The sequence below is a fragment of the Marmota monax genome, unplaced genomic scaffold (assembly GCF_021218885.2).
Source record: "Marmota monax isolate L192 unplaced genomic scaffold, Marmota_monax_Labrador192_F-V1.1 WCK01_AAM20220418_F8-fsc01104, whole genome shotgun sequence".
Taxonomy (NCBI): domain Eukaryota; kingdom Metazoa; phylum Chordata; class Mammalia; order Rodentia; family Sciuridae; genus Marmota; species Marmota monax.
The window spans coordinates 1-12,756 of record NW_026693577.1 but is presented as its reverse complement, the minus strand read 5'-3'; the positions used below and the strand labels follow the sequence as shown (position 1 = coordinate 12,756).

The 12,756-nt window shown below is 32.5% G+C and overlaps 1 protein-coding gene across 2 annotated transcripts in view; it reads right to left on the bottom strand.

Moving 5' to 3' along the window:
- LOC124102835 (A disintegrin and metallopeptidase domain 3) overlaps nt 1-12,724 on the bottom strand; it is a 96,403-nt gene extending 83,679 nt beyond the window's left edge. The window contains exons 1-3 of one of the 2 annotated variants that reach the window (XM_058583962.1): nt 12,460-12,724; nt 8,132-8,268; nt 5,074-5,263 (exon numbers count right to left, since the gene is read on the bottom strand). In XM_058583962.1, the coding sequence (XP_058439945.1) occupies nt 5,074-5,263; nt 8,132-8,268; nt 12,460-12,498 (366 nt within the window). In that variant the 5' untranslated portion in view covers nt 12,499-12,724. The remainder of the gene's footprint in view (nt 1-5,073; nt 5,264-8,131; nt 8,269-12,459) is intronic. The other variant, XM_058583961.1, reaches the window with a different exon arrangement.
- Between the last annotated feature and the right edge of the window lie 32 nt (nt 12,725-12,756).

Genomic DNA, 12,756 nt, shown 5'->3' with positions numbered 1-12,756 from the left:
GTGTCCTAGGCCTTCGCCTTCACTCACCACTCACTTCCCCAACTCACCCAGAACAACTTCCAGTCTTGCAAACTCCATTCACGATAAGTGCCTTAACTCAGAGTGCTCTATTATGACATAATTTTACGGAACCTTTCCTATGTTTGTATATAAATTTGATACACAAATGTGTACCATTGAATTAAAACATCTGTAATATTAAGTACAGTTTTAGCCTATGAGAAATAGTTTATACCACATACCCTAGGTAAATAGTAGGATATACTATCTAGGTTTGTCTAACATACAAAACAAAAAAAAAATGACCTAATGATGCATAAATCATCCCATTGTTAAGTGACACATAACTGCTTACTAAAGTGTGTCTTGAATTTAATTCTATGAGGGTAGTTTTCTCTGTGCTATCAATTTCACTAGCTACTCATCACATGAGACTGTTGAGCCCCCGAAAGATAACCAGTGTGACTTATAAGCTGAATTTAGAATTTTCCTTATTTTTAATTTATTTGCATACTAATAGCCATGCATGTATATTAATCATATTTTCTATTATCTGTATTTATTTATGCTTTTACATCTTAGGGGCCTTGCTGGTGTGGAGAAATGGTCCCTCCAAGGAATAGCTAATTGAAATTCCTTCAGATAGTGAACAATTTGCCTGTAAGAAAGCCTTTCACATGCAAATCAACCGGTCCATAACCCATAACGCCAATCACTACTTTTATCTAACTCTTATGCAGCAAGCCAATATTTCCAATTCATAACAACACTGGAGACAGACACTGACAACTAGGTACCAACTCTGTAGGTCAGAGAACACCAGCATTACTATTCAAGCTAGCTAGTCCTAAATCATGTACCCTTCCTTCCCTGCCTTGCCTTCTCCATGAAAAACCCAATAAGCCCTGTGCCCATCCTTTCCTCCTAACTCTTTCTTCTTCCTGACCAACCCTGGTAAGCCCCATTGTTGTCTTCTACTCTCAGGAAGTGCGATTGTAAAAATATGAATGAAATATGATTAATTACTTCTCAATAAATATGCCAAACTAAACCAATATGAAAAGGAATAGTCTTTCCAGCAAATGAGGCTAGGTATCAATATGGAAAAAATACTCTGAAACTGCTATCTATGATTCATCATAGAGTAAATAAAATCATCCAAATTATAAAAATAATACTGGTAGAGTGACTGATATTTGATATATAAAACTCATAACACCCCAGTAAGACAGTACAGGTGATGCATTTCCTATACCTGTGGGGTCATTTGAATATGTACAGATGGATTACACTCAATTACCAACTTCAGTGTTTGTCTTCTGCTTTGATAGAAACTTTCCCTCACAGGAAGGCTGATGATATAAGAGTAACAAAAACTTTATTAGAAAATATGTTTCATTTCTGGGAAATTCCTGGAGAAGTCTCCATTGCTAAAGATATTTGTTTCATTGGACATGTTGTAAAGGAGTCAACTAAGTACTACAAACACAACACTACCAATGCAAAGCTAACTGAATTGACTGAGTTGTCCTAGCCAAAGATATTATTGTTAGCCTGAAAGGCAATCAGATCTATCTCCCATAGAAAACACAGACTGACCCCTATGAAAATAGTTATGGTCGGGCATGGTGGCAAAAGCCTATAATTCTAGTAGGTAGGAGGATCGTGAGTTCAAAGCTAGCCTTGGAAAAAGCGAGGTACTAAGCAACTCAGTGAGACCTTAAAATGCAAAATAAGACTGGTGGCTCAGTGGTGGAGTGCCCTTGAGTTCATTCCCTGGTACAAAAAAAAAAAAAAAAGTTAAGGGAAGGCTTATGTGCCTAATAATAGGACTTCATGTGTCTCCTCCTACTCTTAACAGGACTCTAACAGGACTGCTGATTGCAAGGATATGATTTCAACCGCGTCATTCCTTAAGCATATTTTCACCAGGTAAAAGATGCCCTTTGTCACCAAACAACTGTTTAAAACCACACACTTCATGATCTAGAACTTGGGAGATTAGGTCTTTCAAAATGACATAAGAACTACCCATGAACTCCATTGGAAAGGACCACACTCGATTCTTCTCTGCATCAACATTTCACAGCCACCAGTCTTGTAGCTATCTCACTCAATTCAAGAGGGCCCCTATTGTACACTCATTGTAGACCTCAAAGTAAAACTGACCATGGATGTTTCTCTTCAGAAGCACATAGAATCCTAGACATGGAAAGCTTTCCAGAGATGACAGGTCCAGACCTCTCTCTTCCCTTGTCCTCTTTTCCCCATATTTCCTTCCAGTTTATATATGTCAAAATAATGCAATAAGTAAGATTTGTTAATGGATCCTCTCCACAAGAAACAGCTGAATATTAGAATGTGTGTAACAAATTTCAATGATGTTCCAAGTCCATCATCAGGTCCCTTCCTACAGTGCCAGATTTTTAGATTAACTATACAAATTGTCAGGTTGCCTAATATGATAATAGACAAGACATGTTTGAGGGATTTGCAGTTAAATTATGTCATAAATTGAGTAAGAAACCCCAAAGGAACAATGGTTTGCAGGAAAATTTATGACTCTAATCCCTTCACTTAAGTAGTTTCTAATTATGCAATGATTCAATAATGGATCCATAAGCAAATATTACCTGTGCTTTCCTACTCTTAATCCCTAAGACAAGGGCATCCCACAGGGACCAACCTTTCGTTCTTAGAGGATATAGTTTCATCTTTAGAGAATTTTATGATCAACTCTATGCCTTAGCAACTTCATGTAGCAACAAATGTAAATAAGGGGTCAAAATTGATTACAGTTTCTAACAGAATTATTGCTATTTGGTAAGCAACTAGAAATGAACATTGGTCTAGACTAAAAAATAAATAGGAATTTGCCAGTAGAGGCACATCTCTACGAAGTGAGCATCATTTTGTAGAATACTCCTTACCTTAATTGATATCAATCTAAACGAGGCTATGATTAGAGATTCATGTCAAAATTAGTAGTAGAACTGTCTCCATTGCAAAGAGCACATTTGCAGAGCTAAGTTCTTTAATTTCTCTTGTTAAATTTGTTTGAGATGATATGATTGCATTGGACTGTCAGCTCCAAAGGAAGGAGTATATATTATCTAATACCTCCTATTTCATTTGAATAAATATATTTGGTATAACAGAAGCTTATTAGCAAGAAATCCATAAACAAAGTTCCTCTTCTGTCTTATTTTTTGAACATTTTGTTTTGAAAGGTCTGGTTTTGGATGCTCCTGGTAAAGAGTAAACATCTAGTCTCTTAGTGCTATCTTCATGATAGTCAACATAACATCTTCTTGCTATTTTGCATCCCCCTTAAGGATATAATATGCTCATAGGCAACTGTACACTACCAATCAAATGATCTCTGTATGGTAGAATACAGAAAAAAAAATTGTCCCAAAAGAAATATTCAGCTGATTTCATATTCAAAATTGTTAATTCCATACTGAAATCAAACAAACCCATTATGATGACAACAGCTTTTGATCAATCTTTCCAATTGAAAGGCTGACTTTAAAGGGGGAATTATTAATTTAAATTAAATTTGGCCTAAACTGCTGAGTCCCTACTTAGAAACTTCAAGCTGAGAGTTTATAATAGCTGAGTGTCAGCCAATTGCATCAGTGGAGCTTCAGCCAATCACAGGCTGGCAACTGATCAGACCATGTAAATATAAGACAAATGCATAATCACACCATGTCCAAATAAAACAAATGCTGAGCTATCACCAATCAAGCTGTTTCTGTACACTACATCCGTTTTCTGTCGGTAAAAACTGCCTGGCCCTATTATTAAGTAGACATTTCTGAGCCTCTCTTAGCTCAGGGGGCTCCCTGATTTGTGAGTTGATTTTTTGCCTACAACTCTGCTACATTTAATTTGTGTAACATTTTTCTTCCAGTAAAGTAAGATTTTTTTTAAAGGAATCACATGGAATTTTAAGTCAATAAAAATACTTGAACATTTAAATTATTTAAATAAAAATCCACTAGTTCTCATAAAGAAAAGATTAGTGGTTTGCATTGTAGAAATCAAGTGCATCTAAACCAAAGTACAAAAAGTAGACACTTCACAGCAAAGAAAACTTACATGGCTAGTAAGTTTATAATCAATTTTACTATTACTAAGAAAAGTTCTATTTAAACCACATTGAAATATTTTTTAAAAATATTTTTTTTAGTTATGCAGTGCTGAGAGTCAAACTCAGTGCCTTACACATGCTAGGCAAGCACTTACCACTGAGCCACAACCCAAGCCCTTGAAATATTTTTTAAACATAAAATTGTCTGGCAATTGCAAGTGTTGATTCACTATTAAAAAAATTGTATGGGTCCTAGTGTAAACAGCCATTGAAAGTATAAATTAGCATGCCACATTTGAAATAAATTTGCCTTTTCCCAGTCATTATTCACCTACCTGATAACCCAAAACTTCCATATCTAGATATGTAGACTTGAGACACTTAAGTACAACAAGAATTAATTTCAAGACGTATAGAAAAAAAAATTTAAAAACCTAATTAGTATCAGAAAAAAATCTACAAAACTCACTAAATACTTGAAAACAGGAAGTCTGTAATCCTATATTATTCACATAATGGATTATTAGGTGGCAAAGTCAAATAATCCAATGGAAATAATTGAATTCTGGAAAACCAAGTTAAAATAAAGAATTTTCACAAAGTCAATGACTGGAATTGGGAGATCAGGAGATGAATAACAAAATAAATGTAGTCAATTTGGAGGAATGTGGATATGATTTAAGTGATGGTTACATTAGATTACTGATGCCAGTACAGAAAACTGATGCAACTATTGGTTGTAAAATAGAAAAAAAAATCTGTTTTATCCATGCTATGCTGATCTGTAGATAAGTTTTTTTTAAGTTCATCAAATGCATCCAATTCAGAATATGTCAGTCATTGCATGTCACATATCTCCCTATCAAAACTAAAATGGTACCATAACTTAAAGAAGCAAGTCTTCTTTATCTACAAGGCTACATAAGGTACACAAGAACAAATATTAGGCTATGTTATGAAAGTTTATCACTGACCTCTGGCTTGCCGCAATCACAATCCTCTCCTATTTCCACAACTCCATTTCCACAAGCAGGTGGGCTTTGTTTGGCAGTCAATTGTGAAAGAAGTTTTTTTTTCCTCAGACATCCAAATTGAGGTTGTGAAATTATCTGCTTAAATACGTCTGTACTGCAACGGCTAAAAACCTTTACACCTTGGGACTGTCTAAAATTAAATTATATTCCTCAGATAAATAGAATAAAGTCAATAAATATCAAGGTAACATTCTTCAAAAAAGTGTTATGAGTTCTGGTAAAGAGCCAAAGGAGAGGAGATCATCTTTATTTCTTAACACAGGTCATAAACAAAAGCAATAATTTTACTTCCTTTGTAATTCTTTATAATAGACATACAGAAAATAGAGGAAGTTAAAGTGACAAAACACTCAAAATGATTTGCATGCAAATTCTATTAAGAGTATATATTCTATGTTTTCAGCATCATTTCTATTACAAGAATTTCAAATGGCCATTAAGAATATGGAACAAACCCAGGAACTTAGGCTGAAATTTTAAGAGGATTAAAGGATGATTTGTCAAGTTATAGAAAAATCATGGCTAGTTGTTTTATAGTAACAGTATTAAACATAGTTTTTCAACACTGAGGAATATGTAATGTACAATCCCTCTATTCATTTTTGGAGAAAAACAGGGTCTCACTATGCTACCCAGATTGGTCTCCAACTCCTGGCCTCAAGGGATTCTCCTGTCTCAGTTTTCAAAGTGCTGAGACTATAGGCCCAGGTCACCAAGCCCAGCAACAGTATTTCTATGTATTTACATGTACTGTTTAGTGATCTTTTTGTTTAATTTTTATGGCAAGCTCAAACATTGAGCAATGATGCAAATAGCAATGATGCAAATGTAGTCCAAAACAGATTTTGCTTGCTGAAACATTAATAGATACCAGCACTGAGTCCTGATAATTCTAAGAACTTTAATATATAATTCTTTCATACAATTGAATTCTTTGTAACAACACCAGGACCTTCAAAATCAAGAAATAAAGATAATTATTAATACCTACTCCTGTGCATCCACTCAAATATCTCCACATATCAATAACATTAGGACCCAGTTTACAAGGAAGCACTGTGTTTAGCACTCACATTTTCTTAGTTTAGTTGCATATGCTTTGTTAGTATTTGTGATGTTGAAAAGGTTTATAATTAAAGGTTAATTATTTTAACCAATGTCTAGAAATTTAGGTTTATGAAATATATCCTTGTGAGTAGATTTAAATTATTCATCTTGGCCACATTACTATGTGAGAGTTGCAGTGTTTGTTTCATTGTCAAATAAACAGTGGCACACGGTTTCAATTAGCTCTACTAGTGATAAAAGTCATTTTGATCTGTTGATTTTATTACAGAATGCATTTCCACAAATATTTGGGTCTGTCCTTATTTTCAGATGCAGCATATCACAAGTTTATTTTTATTTTCTCTGCCTTAGCCTTGAAATCAACCATTTCTCTGATATTCTCCTTTTGGTAGAGAAGAGCATTTTAAAACCATGAATGGGTGATACATACTTGTATTGTTATTCGATACTTAGAACATGCCTGCATATTAAGAAATGTTCACAACTCATTTTGTCCCTGTGTGGCCATGAACATAGTGATATTTCGATGCCAGCAGGGGCAATAACGTTTTGGGATGTGGATTAGCCAACAATTCTGAGTTTCCAGATCTGTAAGATTTTAGAGGGCCCTCTATGTTCCTTCTACTCTCTCCCACACAGCTACTTACTTCATGCAGATATTATTTTACCAATGGGTTAGTCCTACATAGTAGTTTTGTTGCATTCCAGTGAGGGAATCTTGTAGTACTTGCTTTTGTATTTGTCCTAATTTTCTATTTTAAAGAAGGCCTTTGGGTGACTAACAGGCCTAGTTGATACTTTTAGCATTGGGGTTCAAGAACACATTCCTCCCTGTGTAACACTCCATCCTATTTGGGTTCTTGTCCTAAAATGTTTTCAACCATCTCATGTTATTGCTTTTCCCTCAGGTACCTGTATACATGAGAATGACTGAAAACTTTATCTTATGATACCTCATTTCACTCTACAACTTCTTTCAAAATTATGAGTTCATGATTTTAATTCTCTTCCATTTACCGATGATTTGTACTTTAGAACTCCTATCCTCCAATATCCAGACCTATAAAACCTTGTGTTAGACAGTTTCAATGGATGATTCAGAATAACTCAGAATTAACAAACAGAAACAGCCCTAAAAATTTCTCCCCATTTTCTTCTTTCTTAAAGCATTGCCCTTTGCTCAATATTTATTAATAATTATAGTATTCAGCACTTATGAATAATTCTTAAAATCTCCCTTCCACTCAATCTTGGTACATTTCTGTGGATTGTTATAAGAATCATCATCTCCCACATGCTACCTTATTTTCGCTCCCTCTGATATATTTTACAGGATAATTTTTATTATCTATACAGAATAAATTGATTAAATTGTGTTTTGTTACATTTATTATAAAAGCCCATCTCTCTCTTTCTTCATGATTCCATTGTCAACTGCTTTCCTACATTTCCTATCTAATTTCCTGGGCTTCATTCCTTGACTCATGATTCTTTGGCTTCCTATATCACTTTCTTTTCCCTCTGCCTAAAACACCCTTCATTATATTCCCAACCATTTCTGCTTTCTTTATTTCTGTTTAACCTGTTCCAACACCTCACCAAGCATCGTTATTCTAGTTCTGTTTACAGTCAAGCTTGTGACTGTTAAAGTATTATTATATTTGCTCACTTTGAAAAGTATATCAATAATTACAAAACCCAGAATGACCTCATTAATATCTACTTCATCTCTATACAGTCATTGAATAAGGAACTATTTATCACATTTTCTATAAAGTCCTGTACTCACTCTCTTTCATATATTTTAAATAAGCATGTATATATTTAATAAAAACATTCTTATTCATTGTATTGTGAGAAATTACATATTGAGGAATACTACAATTACTTCCCAAAAGTTGATATAAATTTGATATCAAAAACATCTTACATTGCTCCAGGATTCATTATGCATGTACTTTCTGGACAGTAACAATTGTAGAGGTCATCATAAGCTAATCCCAGGTTAATTCCAATTAGCTGTGCCAGAACAACTGAAAATGTCTCTAAGGATATTGTCCTGGGGTGCTAAATAGACAACAAGAGCAGAAATAATCGCTTCAGTTTTTCTCTACCACTTAGATTTGTCAACTTTTTGTGCCATTGCCATGAATGTAAAATCAAATTTGAGAAACTACTCTACTAAAGCTATTTTCTTAGTAATATAGAACATGAAAGACTTTGGTAAATTTTGATATTCTTTTGGTGTAAAAATATTTTAGCCCAAATGGCAGAAAAATATATTAAAATAAGATGAACATCATAATAATATAAGATTTAAAACATCAAAAAACATTTTGTTAAGAATGATTTAAGTACTGTATTTATGAAAACAACATTGGAAAAACTTCAGATTATGAAGAGTTAAATGGATAATCAAATATGATTTTAGAACTAGTTTGAGAAAATATTTATATTATTTTTTTTCTAAAAGCAGAAGAACATAATATTTTTCAAATGGTATTCCTTTAAAGCCCTAGCAATGAGTGATCTTTTTACTGTCTCAATGTTTTTTTTCTATTATACTATGTTATAGAGGTTTTATAAATATTATAAATATATATAGCCCATTAATTTTTTGCTCCTTTTTAAAGTACTGTTAAAATTAATTTATGTCTTTCATGGTTTAATGACTCATTTTCTTAAACCATGAATAATAATCCAGAAGGATTCCAATATGATGTTGAGTAGGAGTGGTGGGCTACTTTATTGCCTTGTTCCTGATCTTAGGAGTAAAGCATTATTTTCTCAACATAAGCATGAAATTAACTGTTGGATTTTGATTTGTTTGATTTGCTTTCTTACTTAGCCTATTAAAATGAGTAATTAAGCTAATTATCTTTTTACTGAGGAACCAGCATTAATATCTGTAAAAATTTTCTCTCTCTCTCTCTCTCTCTCTCTATATATATATATATATATATATATATATAGATATAGATATAGATATAGATATAGATATAGATATAGATATATAGATAGATAGACAAGGCTATAGAAACTAAAAAAAAGAAAAATCAACAGACAATTGTAGAGTCAAACATTACAACAAATGAACTGAAATATTTACTAGAGCAGTTCAAAAGCACAATTGGTTAGACATAAGAATGAGTGAAAATGAAATCATCATGCCAGAAGCACAAAATGAAAAAAAGAAAACAGTGAAATAAATCTAAAAGTTCCTAGTCCTATGACTTACTATGAAGCAGAGGAATATATGTCTTACAAGGAGAAGATAGAAAGAGACAAAGAGCAGGTATGAGGGAATAATGGACAAAAAAATTGTTAACTAAGAAAATTGGAATCAAGAAAGTTAATAAAAAAGAGACAAAGAGCAGGTATGAGGGAATAACGGACAGAAAATTTGGTAACTAATAAAACTGGAATCAAGAAAGTTAATAAATCCAAGTAGGACTAATTTCATGAGAACCTCAAGGAGGTATAGTATAATCAAATGGTCATAAGTCCAAAGCCATGGACAAATCTTGAATGCATCAATACAATAGTGACTCTCATAATGTTATTGGTGAATTTTGCTGGAGAAGACTTGTAGGCCAGTAGGGGTTGAGAGATACAGTAAAAGTACTAAATGAAAGAAACTCAACCAAAAATATATTTGTGAAAACAAAAGTGTCATATGTAAATGATGAAAAATATTTTTTTCAGAAATACAAAAGTACATTGTCACAAAAGTACATTGTCAATAAACATAATCTACAAGAATTCTAAAGGATTTCTTCAGGCTAAAAAGAAAGTGCAAAAATCAAGAAAAAATCAAGACTTGTGAAAATTATTGATTTGTCTCAGAAAGATAAACACAAAGAAAAATTATCATAATTTTGGTGTGTGAATTCACTTTTTTTTTGGTACCAGGGATTGAACCAAAGATGCTTTACCACTGAGACATATACCCAAGATTCTTTTATTTTTATTTTCAGACAGGCTCTCACTAAGTTGCTTAGGCTGGACTTGAACTTGCAATTATCTTACCTCAGCCTCCCAAGTCACTGGGATTGCAATGCCTGAACTTATTTTTATAGATTACATACAATTCAAAGAACAAAAATTAAGAAAAAAAATGGAGTTGTATGTAGTGAGTATTCAATACAAAAATGTCTATTTTGAGACATAAATAACATTAAGTGGACTACAAATCTATAAAGAGTAAAATTTGTGTATTGTAATTTGACATTAAGTTTTATTAGCTTATAATAGACTAAAATTGTTAAGATAGTTTCTGAAATTTCAATGGTAATCAAAATAAATTCTATAAAATATATACACAAGGAAAATATCAGAGAATCAAAGCATATCATAAAATATCAATAAAACACAAAGAAGTTAATGAGAGAGAAAGGAGGGACAACATCTAGAAGATATTCAGTGTATATGTAACATATGCATAAAATAATCAACAGAGAAAACAAAATATCAACAATAAGTTCTTCCTTATCAGTAATTATTATAAATGTTAAGTGGACTATAATCCCAAATCAAGACAGACATGATTGAAGTGGTTTAAAAAAGAAGGATCTAACTATACACTGCCTTGGAAAGAATCACTTGAAAATCTAAGAATACAAATTGGCTGAAAAAGAAAGGAAAGAAAGTAATTATTTCAGCAGATAATAACCAAAGTAAGAGAAGGGTAGTTATAACAGAAATGGTTCAAAACTGTTACAAGAGAAAAAGAAGGGTATTACATTCACATTAAAGTGCAAATTCACCAAATATCAGAATACCTAAAAGTATTAGGAATATCTGAAAAATATTGAAAGGAGAACTTCACAGCAACACAATAAGAATAGGAAACTTCAGTACTTGACTTTTGATAAGGGACAGAACAACCAGGCAGTTGATACTTAAATATATAAATTGAACAATAAGATATACCAGTTGGTATACCAGTATACAGAATACTCTACCCAGCCAACTAAGATACATAATATTCTCAAGTATATTTAGAACATTCTCCTGAATAGACCGCTAAAAAACAATTTTTTAAATATAAAGTCATGCAGAGTATCTTTTCTAATTTCAACTGAAGCTAACTAGAAATCAAGGAGAGAAGGAAACCTTGATTACTGATAAACATGTAGGAATTTTAAAACCGGCTTTTAACAAATAAGTCAAAGAAGAACACTCAAAGGAAATTAGAATATACCTTAAGACAAAGGAAGATGAAAAGAAAAATTCAAGATACTTTTACAGTCTTTAGAAACAGCTTATAGCCAGAAGTGCATACACTAAAAAGAAAGGAGATCTAAAATAAACAATCCAACTTAATACCTCAAGAAACTCAGAAAAAAGGGAAGAGAAAGTAAAAGTTTAAAACAGACATAAACTAACCAAGGAATAAAAATGCAACAGGAGGAATTTCAAATAAACAAGATTTGCTTGAAATATTGATGAAAATACCACCAACAAAAGACCAGCAAACAGAATTTGATGGAATCTAGAAAAGGAGAATGCAATGTGATGAACCGGGATTTATTCCTAGAGCACATGGTCTCTATTTGTGGTCTACATGATTTTACAAGTTAGAAAGTCTAAAGAGTCCACAAGAAAGAAACTGTTTAGTAAACAAATTGAGCAAAAATTCAGGACATAAAAATATGATGTTTCTATATACTAATGATAATTCAAAAAGAAATTGATAATTCCAGTTATGAAAGAATCAAAAATAATAAAATACTTTTATTCATTGATACATTGTTATTACAAATAAAAGTGGGATTCATTGTGGTATATACATACATGTATGTAGCATAATTTGGCTGATTTTTATCAGTTCTTCCTCTTTTCTTCCCTTTCTCCTTCCCCGTTGATCCACTACTTCTTCTTTACTAATATCACTTCTATTTTCATGAGATTGTCCCCCTTCTTTTTTTATTAGAGCATTATAATTAGTGCTTGGGTTCATTGATTGTTATCAGGTACAAAAGAGGAGTTTTTATTTGATACAGACCTTCAGTTTTGCAAAATGAAATTCTGGAGATTTGACAACAATGTAAATATGTTTAACACTCCTGAACTGTACACTCAAAATTGTATGAGTTTTCACCACAGTAGCAAACACTTCAATGATTACAATATTTGAGTTTCAAAGGCTAAAAATATAATCTCGTAAAGACATGTGAGTAAATGTAGATTATTGAAGTGGGCACGAACTTTCTAAGCCTGATATTATTACTGAAAAGATGAGAACAAAATGCATACCAGAAGGATTCCAGCAGAAAACTTTGGATCACAAGCCATTCCATGGTACGTTGCTCCCACAAAATTAGGATGGTCTTTATAACTAAGTGAAAAAGGTTTTGCTCATGAATCCATGCATTTCAAAATATTTCTAATGACATTTGACAAACTGCATTCCTCACTAAAGCTATGCTTTCTTTAAAACATAAATATCATAATATACATGTTATGTTTTACACTGTCAATAATTTACTGAGGGTTTCCTCCCACATTCATATGAAGTTAAGTTCGAAAAGCTGTTTAACATCATCTGGTACA